Source organism: Vitis vinifera, chromosome 8 (genome assembly GCF_030704535.1).
Source record: "Vitis vinifera cultivar Pinot Noir 40024 chromosome 8, ASM3070453v1".
Classification (NCBI taxonomy): Eukaryota; Viridiplantae; Streptophyta; class Magnoliopsida; order Vitales; family Vitaceae; genus Vitis; species Vitis vinifera.
Window position 1 is genome coordinate 5,891,864 of NC_081812.1, and position 17,384 is coordinate 5,909,247.

At 35.7% G+C, this 17,384-nt stretch overlaps 2 protein-coding genes across 2 annotated transcripts; both read left to right on the forward strand.

The window, feature by feature from the left end:
• Positions 1–498: 498 nt before the first annotated feature.
• Positions 499–10,456, forward strand: LOC100245232 (fra a 1-associated protein). Its single transcript, XM_002264495.5, has 2 exons — positions 499–921; positions 9,860–10,456. Exons 1-2 carry the CDS (start codon positions 716–718, stop codon positions 10,236–10,238), a joined length of 585 nt encoding a protein of 194 aa, XP_002264531.1. The 5' UTR covers positions 499–715; the 3' UTR covers positions 10,239–10,456.
• A 1,424-nt stretch (positions 10,457–11,880) lies between these two features.
• LOC100250354 (calcium-dependent protein kinase 1) lies at positions 11,881–16,601 on the forward strand. Its single transcript, XM_002264404.4, has 7 exons — positions 11,881–13,455; positions 13,729–13,872; positions 14,005–14,157; positions 14,650–14,765; positions 14,969–15,136; positions 15,530–15,754; positions 16,182–16,601. Exons 1-7 carry the CDS (start codon positions 12,645–12,647, stop codon positions 16,305–16,307), a joined length of 1,743 nt encoding a protein of 580 aa, XP_002264440.1. The 5' UTR covers positions 11,881–12,644; the 3' UTR covers positions 16,308–16,601.
• Positions 16,602–17,384: the final 783 nt, after the last annotated feature.

Genomic DNA, 17,384 nt, shown 5'->3' on the forward strand with positions numbered 1-17,384 from the left:
TTTAAGAAAAACATTATCTAAGATCAAATTTCGATTGTTTTATAGGTTTGCATTTTTAGAAATATAAAAAAAAAAATTAATCATCTTCTTTTTTTTTTCCATCTAAAAGTTAACATTTAACTTTTCATTTTAAAATTAATTTTTCATGTTAAAATTATTTTAATTAAATTATGATAAGAGAAAATTATCTAAATAAAACTTTAAATTATTATTAAAAAAGAAAAATATTATCTAAATTAATTAAATAAAATAATAATAGGATGAAAGCGATAGGAATAAAAAAATTCGATAAACACTCATTCTTTTTTATATAATAAACTTTTTATAAGATTTTTTAAGCATATCCAATTTCTTTTTTATCTCATATAATTTAATATATTTTATATAATAGATAATTTTATATAGATAATTAATTTTTAGTTATGATTTTTTTTTTGATAAAAATAAAATTTAAATATGGACTTTGTAGTATACAATAGATAACATTAATTATCTTATATACAACAATAAAAGAAATGATGAGAAATAACACTTTTAAAAAATGCTGCTGATATCTCATATCTGCGTTTTCCGCGCTTTGTTTGCGTGAATTGAGATTTATTTTGGTCACGTGTCAAACTATAAACCGCTATTTGTTTGCGTGAATCGATATTTATTTTGGTCAGGTGCCAAACTACAAACGGGAAAGTGAGGATTGTTTGACAAGCTAAGTAGAATGGGGTGGGTGTGGGAGGACGATGCTGGCGAAGCCAATACAGCAGGCGATGTTACCGGATTCCAAAACCCCAATCTTAGATCCGAAGATAGATGCTCCACGAGGAGGATCGTGAAATCGCAGTGTCGAACTGAGGAGGTTAAGCCTGGAAAATTTGTGAGAAAGTGCCAGAAAACTCAGCAGATTCTCAAAGACTGCGTTGGAAGGTATTTAGTTTTATTTGTTTATTTATTTTTTCAATATGGTTGCGGTTTGGTGCTGAGAAAATAAATGAGAAGAAAAAAAAAATACAAATTTCGGGATCTAGGGTTTTTTTTTTTTTTTAAATTTTATTATTTATTATTTTTAATCTTATTAAGTGGTCTCTATTATCTGTGCCTGATGTTTAGTTAGTTATCGGCGTTTTCTTCTTTTTATATTATGAAAGAGGTCTCTATACTTTGTTTATTTTTTTTTCAAGTTGGCTGCGCTTTGGTGCTGAGAAAATTTATGACAAGAAAAGAAATTGCAAATTTTGAATTCTAATGTTTTTATTTTTTATTTTTTATTTTTTTAATATTAGGAAAGTGGTCTCTATTAGTTATGCCTAATGCTAAGTATGGGTATATTTTTCCTTCTCCTTCTGATTCTGCGCTGGTTCTGGTTGTTGAATTTTTTTGCTGTTTTGGCTAGATTGCATTTTTAGTATAAGAGACTGAATGATGTTGATGTTTAAGTACCTCAATATTTGTATAGAAAATGTTGTTGCATTTACGTTGTGGATAAATGCATGAAATCATCAAACCATGGAAGGGAGGAATGGTCCAAATATTAGACAAGGAAACTGTGGTCCCTAGAAGTGGGCAAGGTGGATAGGAAAGTTAGAATAAAGCTAGTTGGGTTTTATTTGGGGATTAGAGAGGCGCTGGTGTTGTCAGTTGCAGCTTGGGAACTTAAAAGAGAACTTGGATATCAATTTTACTCATCTAATTTATAACTTAAATGACATGCTTTGAGTTTCTTTTGACTGGCTTCATTGTCCCATTGTTTATACACATGTTTTGCTTTTCCATACAAACTTTCCAGCAGATAATGAGTGAAAGTATTGAAAACATCCAAAATATTGAGAAAAAGTTTGTAATTTATTATTAAGAGATGAAGAAGTATAAGTTATTGATCAGAGTGAGACAGCAGATTTTTCATAAAAGTTCAAATGACTGGTAGATCAAGGAACAATGCACAATGGTCAGAAGCATTTTCTTGAGCGAAATTCCATTTGTTAGCTATATAATTTATTTATTTATTTTTTTTAAAATGTCCCATATCTATCCAAGGGTCCAGGGAAATGTCTCTTTTATTGAAAGTGCCACAAAATTCTAAAGATTAGTAGTTCTAATTAGAGTTACTTATTTTAGATCACCAAATCAACCCATCAAATGGAGATCAAGTATATTTTTCTCCCCTTAATATCATTTTTTTTTTTTTGGTTTTTGATAGGAAAATAGGAGTTCATTAGAAAAGGAAACTAACAAAAATGAAAAAAGGGCACAACCCACGTATATAGGAAGTATAAAAATTTAACTACCTCCAATATACTAATATGGGCTTAAACAGTCAATGAAAATGGAGTTTGACACTTGGGGGTAAGGAATCTTTTGATGTTTAACAAAGCCCATCTATGTAAATGGAGTTGGTGGTATGTGGAAGATAGAGGGACTTTATGAAAAGTTATAAGTGGTAAGTATGGGTAGAAGATGGAGGGTGGTGATCCAAGGACGTGAGAAAAAGTTATGGGGTAGGGTTATGAAAAGCCATTATAAAGAATTGAGATTTTTTGGCTGGTAGAGCTCCCTTCTCAGTTTGAGATGGGTGGAGGGTGAGATTTTGGACAAACAAGTGGTGTAGAAATGAACCACTGTGTACTACTTTCCCTTCTCTTTGAGCTATTGCTGTATCTAAGGAGGTTTGGGTGGCGGATGTCTAGAACCCATCAGATGAAGGGGTTTGTTGGCCCCCTCGCTTTTCTAGGTGCCTAAATGATTGGGAAGTGGATATCGTGGAGCATTTTCTTATGAGTTTGCAAGGGAGGAAAGTGCATGAAGAAGAAGAAAATACGGTGATTTGGACAGAGTAAAAAAGGGTAAGTTCTTTGTTAAAGCCCTTCACTTGGCTTTAGAGCCAAGTAGTATAGTTTTGTTTCTTGTAGGTGTGATTTGGAACTCTTGGTGCCACCAAAGGTGAGCTTTTTTGCTTGGGAGGCTACTTGGACAAAAGTTTTAATCTTGGATCATTTATAGAGGAAAGGATGGTCTTTGGCAACCAAATGTTTCCTTTGTCAGTTAAAGGAAGAGTTTATCGGTCACATCCTTATTCACTGTGTCAAGACAATGGTATTATAACATTTTTTTTCCCCTTTTTAATGTGCATTGGGTGCTTCCCTCGTCGGTCAGAGAGATGCTTTTAGGATAACATGACTCCTTGGTGGGTAAAAAGCGGAAAAATGTGTGGTGAGCTGCTCTCTTGTGCTTATTTTGGACAATTTGGAAGGAAAGAAGTCGTTTGAAAATGAGGAGCATTACATTCAAGGACTAAAACACTTTTTTCTTTGTAAATTTTTGGGTTGGATTTAAGCTGTTTTTAGGTTCTAGTCCCTCATTTGTAGTGGATTTTGTTTACTGGTTGGACTTAGTTTGAGGGGTGCATTGTTTTTTGTTCTCTCTCCCTTTTCTTTTGGAGGTGTTTGTACGCATTCTTTGTATACTTTCTACATAGTTTGGGGTGCCTTGTTGGTGTTTTTATTTTTATTTTTTATTTTATTTTTTTTATTTTTTATTTTTTTGTTTATAACATTCCCTTGCTTTACTTACCGGAAACATAGTCAATGAAATCCAATAGTCTTAAACATATCCAAGGTCTTAAAGGGCATATATACAAAGTCTTGTTTTTTAAGAACTTTATGTAATAATTCTATTTTTAGTAGGCTTATTATTGATTATAGATTTTTTAGTTTCTAACAAAGGTGTGGGGTTTTTGCCCATCAAAAAAGTTGTTAGTTTCTTGTTAGCCAAAATTTGTGTTGGTAATTTCATGAAAAAAATTTGAATTGTGATACAGCCATACTGTGTCTTTTCAAAGAAATCCATAAAAACAATATATGCTTAAAAAGAATGCAAGGGACCATATTGAGGTATTAGGAGAATAGCCTAAATTTCTCTTCAGCACAATTTAGTGAGACTTTCCTTGTTTGCTTGTTTTTTAATAGATAAGACTTTCCCTAGTCTTTTGAGGAAATTATTTTTCGCAAGTTCTATATTTTAATGGAAAAAGACCAAGTTGGCTTAAATGTATCTAATGTTCGGAATAAATCAAATTTCCATATATATATATATATATGTAGAATAAATTTCCCACTTTGCTATCTTACCCATTTTCTAGAATGACCTATTTTGTTTCAATCACCTCTTTAGAACCTCATTCTTTGTGTAACTTTTGAAAGTATTTGAACAAACTTTTCTAATGTTTTTCTAGTAAAAGCTTCTATGAAGAACTTGTGAGAGAAAAACTTGATATAATGTATTCAAAATCCATTTTCTATTGAAAATATTTTTGGAATAAATACTCCAACCATAAAAAAAATTTTATAACCCACTTGTAGGAAAGGGTACTTTTGGGGAATATAAGATGTGGGAGTGAGATAAGGCCTGTGAGATGTTAGGCTCTAGCTCAAGGCACTTTGCATAGAAGTAAAGATCTTGTTTGTGGGATAATATGATCCATCCAAAATGCAGTCGTGCAATCTAGGATACATCAGGATTGATAAAGTTGAAAATTGGTTCTGAGATGCTGCTAATAGATCAGTAAGCTTGTAAGAAACCTTTTCATTTTAGTGGATTGGTTGGATCCATGGTTTTTGTTTCATGGTTCATATCCCTGTTGATTGGGTCTCCACTGAATTGGTATCCTCCTGTGCTGCATTTTTTTATTTAAGTTTACAAATTGTATCTAGATTGATTATTACTACTGGGATTAGGCAAGTTGCAGGCTGGTTATGCATCAGATTTTATAGTATGATCATGGTCAATGGCCTGCTAGATTTGTTTTCTTTACTTAGTAATGCCTATTATCAATGATGCTAATGCCTATATTGGAATATCATCAACAACATGATGAAGCAAACAAAGAGATTGAAGTTGATTCATGAAGCTTTGGTAGAGATTTGATGACTAAACTTACAAGTTGAGGTGGACCTGAAAAAAATTCTGGAAATCTAATTTTAATTCTGCAATTTCAAGCATAAAAGCTCAAAGTTCATGATGTGTGGTCTAAAATGACAAATCCTTTAGCAGCAAGAGTGGAGAGAAAGAAGTACTAAGATTTGAAATTTTAGAGTGTGTTTGGGAGCGCTTTCAAAAGAGGTTCTCAAACAATAGTATTTGAGAACAGTTCTTAAAAAATAGTTTTCAATTGTTTTAAAGAACAAAATTATATTTGGAAACTCATATAGAAAAAACAGTGTTTGTCTTACCTAAAGATGGCTTCAAACCACTGGAACAATGATCTCAAATGAACCATATGATCTTGAGAAGCCTCACAAAAAATAGTATTGTCATTGACAAACAATAGATGGGAAACTTCCACTCCCTCACCTCGCCTCCCTCTCACCCTAGCCCTTAACAGTTGGTCACCCTCTCTAGCCTTCTTAAGAAGATAGTTGGGAGCCTCCATTGCTAACACAAATAAGTAGGGAGAAAGAAGATCCCCATGTCTTAAGCACTTAGAGCTTTGAAAGAAGTTAGAAGGCATACCATTGACAAGAACAAACAACCTTGCATTATACATGCATTAGAAAGTGTGGAGAGCAACACCTTTATGCCTCTTTTGGACAATTTAGAAGGAGAGAAATAGAAATTTTTTTGAGAATATAGAACTTTCTATTCAAAGGTTGAAATTTTTGTTTTTGTGCAACTTATTATCTTGGACAAACTTGTTTATAGAACATATTTCTATATCCTTGGTTGATTTTATTGATTGGTTGGAATCGGATTGAGGGAGCGAGTATTTTTGTTTTCCCTATCCTTTTTGGCGCTTTTTGGTGGCTGTTGTATAAACCATGTGTACTTTGGTGCAGCCTTTTTGGTGTTTTAATACAATTTGCACTTACCTATCAAAAAGATATGCACCATCTAACCCATTCAATCTCTTTCAAACCAAAGCCTATCTTATCTAGATTGAAAGCAAAAAAGCCCATTTAACATGATCATATGCTTTTTCAATGCCAAACTTACATATAACTCCATAAACATCATTTTCCAACAATAAATCGATGACCTTCTTAGTTATGAGCACTACATTTAGAATTTTTCTTCCCTCCATGAATGTGTTCTAGGATTTGGATACCACTTTACCCACCATCTTCTTTAGCCTACTAGGCAGAACTTTAGTTAGAAGCTTGTAGGCCGAAAATCTTTTAAGTCTTTTGCTCCTCTTTTCTTTGGAAATAACTCTAAGAAGGTGGCATTAAGACTTCTTTCCAACTTACCTTGATAGTAAAATTCACTAAAAAAATCCCATCATCTTATCCTTCACAAAATCCCTACTGAATTGTTAGAAAGGCATAGAGAAACCATCTAGACTTGGAGCTTTGTCCTCATTTAGCTCTAATAGAGCAATGAACACCTATTCCTCTGAAAAAGGATCCTCCAATTTTACTACTTGAAAATGTCAAAAGGCATTCCAATGATGTTGGGTCTCCACTCCTTAGGATTAAATAAAAGATTGTAGAAAGCCCAAGCCACCCCTTCCTTAATCACATTCTCCTTGGTTAACCAAACTGGTATCTATAATCTTGGCTAAAATAATTTTTTCTTTTGTGCACATTGATCATTTTGTGGAAAATTTTAGTGTTTTTATCTCCTTCCTTTAGCCAAATCTCCCTCGATTTCTACCTCCATGAAGCTTCTACTATAAGTACCCATTTTTCATACTCCTCCCTAGCAACCCTCTTTGCTTCCATCTCTTGGGAAAAGGCAACTAGCTTCTCCTTTGAATCCTCAAAACCCATCTGGTTAAAGACCCTTTGAGCCCATCAAAAACCACAGTTTGAGCCTAGTTTAAGCAAAACCTGCCCAAACAGTCAACTCCACCACCAACGAGACCCATGCCATCACCCTCCCTCCTTATATCTAGTTTGCCAGGACTAGGCTTTTCAAGGCCAACGTGGTTCTCCACTCCTTTCTCCTTACTTCTGCAATCAAAGGATGACACGTGTTTTCTTTAGCATGTTACAAAGACGACAACTGGTCCTCCACACACTTGCTTGATGCATGATGCATCATCATCACCCCTAACCTCCAGCCCAATACCACTTCTCCTTGGGACACCTGCAACATCCATTGTGAAAACAACTGGATTGCATCTCACAACTAATTCACTAGCACTTGCAACAGCCTTGACGTTCTCCTCCCATCTAATTTCACCAAAACTCTTGCCCATTGCAAGTTACGGTGAAGAGCGGTATCTTTGTTGACCATAATAAAATCGTTGCAGTAGTCTCCTAGCTTTTTGAACACCTCTTACACCATAAGTGTAGCGGGAATACCACCACTCTCACCCACACTTCCTTAGCATGCACACCTTTTCAGAAACACCCTACCTCTAGAACCCATTTATCCCGGTGCAAAAACTTCTCAGCTTACCTCCTCATACCTTTGAAAAGTACTGACTTTGTGTCTGAAACTTCTTCAAACTCAAACAGGAGAAGGGCACCTCTTAACAAGGAGATCCTTACTCCACCTTTTTCAAAAGCCATTTTTGAGCAGCCTACCTTCTTAATGAGGATTACTTTGAAACAAAATATGAAAACTACCCCCACCTCCCAACTAAACAGTGCTTGAAAAACTCCTCCCTAAGCTGCACCTCCTTATCACCTTGCTCAATCCAAGCTGCTTCACCCACTCTTCCAGGAGTCTTCTTTAGTGCGTTTATAAAAGACCCTTACTCTAGCAACACAATGCTACTGCATCCCTCCACATGCTGCTAAGCACCTAGGGCTGGAGAACTACCCTATAGATGAAACCACTCCAAAGTCAATAAAGCTTCTCGAAAAGAATGAGCCATCCCCCAAGAAAACATCTACCTTCAGGGAGTATTAGAGAAACCACTTAGCATCCACAGTGTAAACTGAGCAGTGAATCCTGTCCCATTTGAATAGCGCTCTAGCTTGAAAGCCTCCCTTCTTCATCCCAAACTTTGAATCACTCCTCTTTGTCTTCTTCCCTATGACATGCCTCCACACCTTCCAACAATTGAAACAGGCTCATCTCCCCAAACCAAATCCAACAGGAAAAAGCCTCTACTCCCTCCCTAAAATTTTTCTTATCAGCATTCCTTTGACCTCCCAATTGCAATTTCAAAGGACTTAGAATACATGGAAAATCAGCTCCTACTTCCCCTCCTCAAATTACGAGCAATCCTAAATTTAATTGAAATGTTAAGAGAGTAAACAAGATTACAGTTCTGAAGAGGGAGAGATATTTGGCATCCTATAGAAAACTAGGAATTATTATCTTGAGCCAACACTCCCAGATATCGAATATTAAGAAAGGAGCCAATTCGCTCAATCAAAACACGATGGAGAAGAATTATAAGAATGAAACATAGATGGAATTAGTAAACACCAAATATTTAATATCCTTAAAGAAATGGTAATGACTTCAACTGCTTATAAAGTAAGAGGAAATTAAGATAGTATGATTTCATGTCTTCATTTAATTGTAGGATTTATTGGATAACTAAAAGTTGGTGGGATAACATACTCATAATCAAAGAGTATTTATATAGTGAATTCTATAAAACAAGATCATTCTCAAGACATTGTTAACACTTTGATATATGCCATAACAAAACATTTTCTAGGAGAACCATATTCATATTAAATGTCATGTAGTTATTAAAATCGCAAATGGTATTAAAGCCATGGATCTAAAACTCTCATATTTAATCCCAAGTTAAATTAGATGACCTTTTTTTTATCAAACTTTGTTTAGAAATTGTGTTGATTCATCGTTTTAATCAGTTTGGTTAGCTCATAAAAAGTAAAAAGGATGGTCTCAGAGGTGGTCCCATGAGATATAAATTATTTTAAATGTAAAGGTCTAATGAAATTGACAAGAAAATAAGTAATATATTAAGGCATTTGTCATCTCAAAATCAATTTGATATCCTTAGAAGCATTTCAAACCCTCCCTCAAAATTAGGATCTTCCTCTCATTTTCCTTGAGGCCCTCCACCACTTTTTAGGATGTCTTACTTATGTATCAAATTTTTATCCCAACTTAAAGAAAAGTGACTAAACCATTATTTCAAATAAGCCCATCTAATTTTTTAAGCTTTTTAATCTAAAAAGTTCCATGTTGAGTGTAAATCCGTTATTTGGAAGATCAAGGAATGTTCAAAGTCGTAATAAATTACCATGGAGATTAGATTTCTTTTTAATGTTTTATTGAGTTTTTAAGATTTTCTTTGCTAATATACATACAATGAAAATATAATGGACATGTGTGTAATTTGTAAGCATCAATTATGAAACTTCATTGGTGTTCTTCTAGGCGAGGTTTTAAGACTTTTTTATCTTTTTTTTTTTTCCTTTACTCTCTTTCTCACTTATCTTGTTTACCACTTCCATGACCTAAACTCCTTTTCCCCCCCTTAAATCCTAAAAGAGTAGAGTCCTGACAACCCTATTTAATTGTAGACAGCTACCTTTGGGTTTGAAACAACTCAAATTCTTTGATTGTGTGCTTTTGTGCCTGTATTTGAGGTGTCTTGATGCTCATCATATACAGGAAACATGCTTGTATGGAGGTATATGTTTGGACAACATTTTTGAAGTTCAGCTTTTGTTTTAGCATATCCTTTTTACTCAGGTGCATAGAATATGAACTAACTTGCTGGGACCAAATGCTATCATTGCTGGTTAGCCCCTCTGTAGTGAATTATTTGAGCTATATTCCATTCTGTAGGTGTCATAACATGTGGATGAGTTTGCATTCATTCATAGAACTGTACTGGCACTCAGCCAATTTACCCTGGATCATGTTTTTTACTCTTTCTCTCCTTTTGTATATATGTATATCTATAACTTGTCTTTGTAATCTTCTAAATCAGGGCTACAGAAGTGGTCCAGTCCAATGAAGAGTATACAGAGGATGATGTGACCGATCTGGTGGTTAAAGGGTCTGCCCCCCTGGGGTTGCCAGAGCAAGGGCACTTCGACTTCCCGGGGCTACGCAGTGATATTGAAGCCATTGAGCGTAACCTTTTTGGTGGCCTCAACCGTTTCTTTGAAGCAGCTGAAGAAATGAAAAACGGGTTTTTCAGTGTATTTGGGGCTCCACCGGTGTTTGATGGGGAATCTTCCTCGTCATCATCTACAAGGCGAGGGATACCTTTTGAGGGCAGCAATCCTACAAAGGAAGCCTCTGCCGAACCATTTAAGGCTGAGTCGGGATATGGTGATCTTTCTGGATTGGCTAGAGAAGTTTGAAAGCTAGGCCATTTTGTGGCCATCATGCTCTATAGTGGTTTAATTTAGGACAATAATGTTTTGTGGTGACCTTGTCGATATTGTACCTAGTCCTTCTCTTCTTTTCGTTGAATACAGGGCATAGAGATATGGCTCTACCCATCGTAGTGCGTGGGATATTAATTGAACCTTTTGACTATCAGACTCAAAAATTCTTATTCTCTTTCTGAAGTTTTAAACCCCCGTGTTATGCCCCCACCTTTGGTGCAATATCAGAGTAGAAGTCATGTCATGGAGCTTGGTTCTACTTATAATGAGTGTGCACTTGGGTGTGAAAACGAGTATCACGTGTCTTTTCAATTGTTGGGTGAGGGATGTCGTGTCATCTACAGGCTAGGCTTGATGTGTTTTGGGTTCCCACACGTGTTTTGGAGAGAATGCTTGGACCCTGCAGTCTGATCCGTCAACGCCAAGTGGCAAGCAGTGGTTGCAGTCTTCTCATGTCCCAATAGCCATTGGTACCAAGAGATATAATGGAGACTAGGGGGTACGGAAAGAAACTTCAGATTACATTCCCATTGTGATGAGACTTTAAAGTAGAATTCTTTCCCAAGCATCTGATGAACAAAAAGATAAGGGGTTGGGTTATCAAAAGAGAAAATTACCATGTTTATTTTTTACTCAGGATAGGATTATTGGTATTAGTATCAAATTTATGTTCAATTTGCTTTGATAACTAAGGAGAAAGCTGAAGTAGATATTTTACCTACATGTTTTAAGTGGAGTCAAAAAGGGTGTAATATCTTAGATTGTGGTTGCTTTAGGACCTAGTCATAGGAAGTACCTTTAAAAAAAGAAAAAGACCACACGTCCAGAAAATTTCAAATGGAGAATCATTTAAACCGCTACTTGTGACATTGATTGATCCTTGATCCAAGTCGACCTTTTGCCTAGACATCTCTGGAGCGGTTCCTTGGAAATAGGTTTGAGTCAAATCATGGACCAATCACTCTCTCATATGATATATCTCTCTGTGAACTGCACGTGCATTGACCCAGCCCACCACAATCTAAACCCATCAAATCTGGTGGGCTCCCCCATTGAATCTAATTCCACGCCTTTTACCCTTTCCTTACTTCCATCTCCCTTATCTACTCAATGATCAATCTCATTAAAGCGATCTCCCTTATCTACTCAATAAACAATTGATAAATTCTGATGGGGTAAAAACCATTTTTCTCATTTACAGTTTTACTTTTCTTTCTTTCTTTTTTTTAATAATTTATCTTTTATTTTTTATCAAATATAGCAAATTTTTAGTGTTTGTGTTTGTTTCATCTCAGAAGATCACATATAACCTCAACATTAGTCAACTAAAATCTTTAGATGACTCTGCTAACAAATTCATGATTCTTTCCCACTTATATTGAAATAAAAATACTTTAATTACTAAAATATTTTTATAGAATTATTAATCATCAACCATTCAAAAATGAAAAAAGAGAAAAAATAAAAAATAAAAAGATAAACGAGTGTTACAGTTGTGTTGGCGAGACTTACCATTTCTTTCATTGAACATTGCACCGGCGGGGGCCGGTTGCCGGCTTCGAGGTGCCTCCTCAACCACGTTGTCTTACAGCACAATTTAACACGAATCAATCAAAGCCGTCCATCTCCAGGTGGGGTCCACTACTCTCAATACGCAGAGGCGCCATCTGTGACTGTACCAGCCCTGCACTTTGTGAAACGCGCTTTTGAATTTTGAATTTTCCGAACAGAAATACCTGTCACCCGCCCTCCATTTCCTCCGCGTCGAAAACCGTATGAGAGAGAACCTATAAAATCCCGCTCTCACACAGACCTGGTAAACCAAGGTCCACAGCTTTATACTGTTTCTTCTTCAATATCCGTCTCTATCTCAAGCGTTTTTGTTTATGTAATCTCGTGTTGCTTCTCGGGATTTTCGTGATATGAATTCTTCAACGTTGATTATTTTAATCAGTCCCTTGCCTTTTTGGGTTCCTTGTAGTTTCTATTTATAATTGTCCTTTTGGTGAGGAGTGGTCAAGAGATTGAGGTGCTGGTTTTTTCCTGGATTGGATTTGTGATCTTCAAAAGGTTCTGGAATTGGGTCTTTTAGGGTTGCTCAACTGGGTTAATCGGTTTTCGCCTTGTCCGTAAACTGTTGCTTTGAAGATTGTCCTCCAATGTTTTGTCCTTTTGTCTTCAAAATCCTTTCTGTTCCCACCATCTGTTCCAATTTCTTGTAAGATTTTGGCACTTGTTGAATTGCTAATTGGTGAGCAGAGCTTAATTTTGGTGTTTCTACTTTAATTGGTGAGCAAAGAAATATGGCTTTTTTTTTTGTTTAATTTTTGAATGACAGAAGTGAAGGAAGTGATCAAAAAGAAGGGAGGTTAGTACAAAATGGGGAATAACTGTGTGGGATCCATGGTTCCCGAGCATGGATTGTTTGAATCAATTTCTAATTCAATTTGGTGGACGAGAGCCTCGGAGTGTATGACTTCTCATTCTACCGGAGAAGGTGTCAGCGAAACGCAAAGTAAAGAGCAGAAATCTCCTCCTCCTGTTCAAAACAAGCCTCCAGAAGAGGTGGAGCTAATAAATCCGCCAGAGGTAATGAAGATAACAAAGGAAGAGACGAAACCAACACCCACACCGAAGAGGCCACTCCTTATGAAGAGGTTACCAAGTGCTGGACTTGAGGTGGACTTGGTTTTGAAAGACAAAACTGATCATTTGAAGGAACACTATAATTTGGGGCGGAAGCTTGGGCACGGCCAGTTTGGGACAACTTTTCTATGTGTAGAGAAAGAAACAGGCAAAGAGTACGCTTGCAAATCCATTGCAAAAAGGAAACTGCTGACAAGAGATGACATTGAAGACGTGAGGAGGGAAATCCAGATAATGCATCACTTGGCGGGCCACTCCAATATCATCTCCATCAAGGGAGCTTATGAGGATGCGGTGGCAGTTCATCTTGTCATGGAATTGTGTACGGGGGGTGAGCTTTTTGATAGGATTGCCAAGCGAGGCCATTATACAGAAAGAAAGGCAGCTCAGCTTGCAAGGACTATAATTGGTGTTGTAGAAGCCTGCCACTCTTTAGGGGTCATGCACCGGGACCTTAAGCCTGAGAATTTTCTTTTTGTCAATGAGCAAGAGGAATCACTTCTTAAGACAATAGACTTTGGGTTGTCCGTATTCTTCAAGCCAGGTAATTTCACAAAGCTTTTCTCATTTAAGATTCAACTCTTATGTTACGGGTTCAATTCAACTGCTCTAGCAATGCATTTTTTATTTCATCTTTTCAATTGTAGATAATTTCATTACTACACGTTTTTCTATATCGATAGATTTATCTTCATCAATTGCACCCTATGCCAGTCACATATCCTCCATCCGCTCTGCAACAAAATTAGAAAATTTCTGTACTTCTAAGGACTGCATTCTGCTGTCTTAGTTGTTTATTGACAGTCTCAAATTACAGGGGAGATTTTCACTGATGTGGTTGGAAGCCCATATTATGTGGCACCTGAAGTTCTGAGAAAGTGTTATGGTCCAGAAGCAGATGTTTGGAGTGTTGGGGTGATCATTTATATTCTCTTAAGTGGGGTGCCTCCATTTTGGGCAGGTAACAATTTTTAGATTTTCTTTTACTCTACCGTTTTTTTTCCCCTTCGTATTTGCACTGATGCATATTTTTCCCTCATCCAAGAAAATTATAGTTTAACCAACTGTTCTTTTCTCTTCTTCCATTGTATAGAAAGTGAGCAAGAGATATTTCAAGAAGTACTGCATGGTGATCTTAACTTCTCATCAGATCCATGGCCTCATATCTCTGAAAGTGCTAAGGACTTAATTAGGAGAATACTTGTCAGAGATCCCAAGAAACGCCTAACTGCCCATGAAGTCCTGTGTGAGTTATTTTATCCCATCCTTGTGCTTTCATTGCTTGAGATGTACATTCTGAAAGAGCATGAGGACAACCACCTTCCTGATTAATGGATGACATGGGATGTTAAGATATGTGTTTTTTTGAAACGGTCTAAAAAGTGGAGTTTCAAATATTATTCAGCTTTAATGACTTTTTATATCACTGATAAACAGGTATAAGAATATCGTCAAGGCACTTAAACCTACTTTTGCTTTGTGCCCACACTCCTTTTGTCATGTGTACGAAGGGCACTTTCCCATTGACATATATTAAAGCATGGTTGATCTTCCAGAAGATAGTTTTTGGTTATTAATATATATATTTTATATATCTTTTTTTTTTGGGGCGGGGGTCAAGGGGCAATTGAAAATGGTCAGGTGGCTATTAGGGGTGAAAAAAACTAATGCTCAACTGTTGCTAGCCTTTGGTAGGTCATCTTATGTGCTGATAATATTTTTCCTGAATTTCTGGCAGGTCACCCTTGGATTCAGGTTGATGGAGTAGCTCCTGACAAAACCCTTGATTCTGCAGTCATAAGTCGCTTGAAGCAGTTTTCAGCCATGAACAAGCTTAAGAAAATGGCTCTTAGAGTAAGTGTGTTCAGGATTATCTCTTAAGCCACTCCATCATATGGTCTTAGTCACTAGAATTTCATAATTTCAATGTGAATACTTTTCTGGATAAAAAAGCTACATAATATGGCATGAGAGTGTGATATCAAATTTTAAAACAGAAATATAATTTTTTAAAATACATGAAGTGTTCACCAAAGTATGCTTTTTTTCCTCGATAGGTGATTGCTGAGAATCTCTCTGAAGAAGAAATTGCTGGATTGAAAGAAATGTTCAAGATTATTGATACAGACAATAGTGGTCAGATTACTTTTGAAGAACTCAAGGCTGGACTAAAAAGATTTGGCGCTAATCTTAATGAAGCTGAAATTTATGATCTAATGCAGGCTGTAAGTTTCGTCACTGTATCAGTTGACTCATAGCTTAACAAATCAGTAGCAGAAATTTTCTGTTGTTCTATTTAAAAGGAATTATGGCTCTTGAGATGGTTAAACTTTATGCAATTTAAGTGGAAAAAGATGGTCAGTTGCATATCATCTGTTATGTTATATGGTTCCCTCATAAATAGCTATCCTATCCACTGCAATTATCAAGGAGGCCTAAGAAACTATTCTCAGGTTGTTAGGAAGAACATGGAATTTCTGATGTTCACTTCACTCAACCTGACACCTACCTTGGAATTTTAGTATGAAAATCCAAAGAAGTGAAAACAATCTGAAGTATTCTTCCAATATTTAGTTGTCTTAAGCTTTTTTTAACCCTGAGTGCTTTTAAAATTGCAGGCAGATGTTGATAATAGTGGAACAATCGATTATGGGGAGTTCATAGCTGCAACATTCCATCTAAACAAAATTGAGAGAGAAGATCACCTATTTGCTGCTTTTTCCTACTTTGACAAAGATGGAAGTGGCTATATCACTCCAGATGAGCTCCAAAAAGCCTGTGAGGAGTTTGGGATGGAGGATGTCCATTTGGAAGAAATGATCCAAGAAGTTGACCAGGACAATGTAAGTGTTAACTATTGATTCTCATCATTGACTCTAATTTACGATTGAGAACCCTCCTTGTTTTTACAGCAAATCTGACACATACAGAGCAGCCAGGACTCTTTTTATCTGTACTGTGACTGCTTGGTCATTGGAAAACAACTAAAAAATTCTAGCAAGCTGGTCACAGCCCTGGTCCTTTTTGGAGTTCATGTTTGGAAAGCATGGATAAATATATATATATAAATAGGACTTGGGGTTTTGTTTTATAAGAAATTAAGATAGTTACTGGGAAAATGCATTTGAACCGTATGGTCAGTGACCTAATCTTCTCCCTAGGAAGTTTGGTGATCTTCATGTGTTTGAACAAACAAAATGTTTCTTTGCTAGTGTAAATAGGTTGTATGGTTCATTGATTTTTATGTGCTCTCTTTTATTGATTTTTCAGGACGGCCGCATAGATTATAATGAGTTTGTGGCAATGATGCAGCAAGGAAACAATAATGATTTTGGTAAGAAGGGTCTGCAGAATGGTATTAGCTTTGGGTTTAGGCAGCCGCTACCAGTCTATTGACATAGTCACTCAGCCAAGAGCCCTATTTTCTATTCTTCCCCCCCGCCCCCCCCCCCCTCCTCTTTTCTTTCTTACATGTTCCCATTTTTTTCTCACTGTACACAAATATACAAGGTGTGGGATCCTTAGGTGCTGGTGATTGTTAATTATGGATGCCAACTTCCTTTGGATCCACAAAATGATATACAATTCTTTTTACTGTTTGGATTTTGCTTCCAAGCAGTTTTCGCTGTCAGCTGAACTTTGTAGAAGCCATAATGTAAGGAAAGATATCAATTTTGGTTGTCTCTTCAATTCTATTCCATAGAATTTCAAATGGATATTCTTAAACTTCAAGTGGACTCTAAGATGCTTGCTTGCTTCCATGACGAATTTGCCTAGCCCGAACTTATCTAGCCTTAACTTGTGTGACCCTTTTTGTATTATTAATATTTATTTATTTTATGGCCTAAAATGTAATTTCATAGGGCCCAAAATTATATTTTTGGGTTAACTTAACCCTGGCTAAAATGAAGGGACAACAACAACATTAATTGAATATCCAATGGACCAATCTAAATTATGCACATGGCTCTTACCCTTTTTGAACATTAAAGCAAATTGCTTCTTACAAGTTCTATATGATAAAAAAAAATTTATTGTATTACTTTTATTTAGAAAAAGGTTTTTATGATTTTGAAAGTCAGTGACGAGCAACCAGAAAGTAAATATATTATCATCTCTATTTATAAATTGTATGAATTGTAATCTAATTAATGGTACTAATTGTTATTAAAAAATTCAAAATACTAAAAAATAAAACTACAAAACATAAAAACTATAGTGACTAATTAAACATAAAATAAGAGTTAAAATAAACGTATCTTTCATTCCTTCAATTGAATGAGTGAGTCATTTGATGAAATTTTAAATTTATGGTGGTTAGGTGTATTTAATTGAAATTTTAAGAGAAGGTGAGTGAAATTTAGTCTATACAAGACATATAAATTTATAAAAAAATTTAAATGAAAAATAATCATACTTATATCATTTAAAAAAAAATCCAAATTATAATCATTTTAATATAAAATATATTTT

Bases quoted from the DNA above. Each gene is read 5' to 3' on its own strand.
- LOC100245232 (XM_002264495.5), top strand. From the start codon at position 716: ATGGGGTGGGTGTGGGAGGACGATGCTGGCGAAGCCAATACAGCAGGC. The intron at 922-9,859 runs GTATTTAGTTTT...CTTCTAAATCAG, and splicing joins CTCAAAGACTGCGTTGGAAG to GGCTACAGAAGTGGTCCAGT.
- LOC100250354 (XM_002264404.4), top strand. From the start codon at position 12,645: ATGGGGAATAACTGTGTGGGATCCATGGTTCCCGAGCATGGATTGTTT. The intron at 14,158-14,649 runs GTGAGTTATTTT...AATTTCTGGCAG, and splicing joins AACTGCCCATGAAGTCCTGT to GTCACCCTTGGATTCAGGTT. The intron at 15,755-16,181 runs GTAAGTGTTAAC...TTGATTTTTCAG, and splicing joins AAGAAGTTGACCAGGACAAT to GACGGCCGCATAGATTATAA.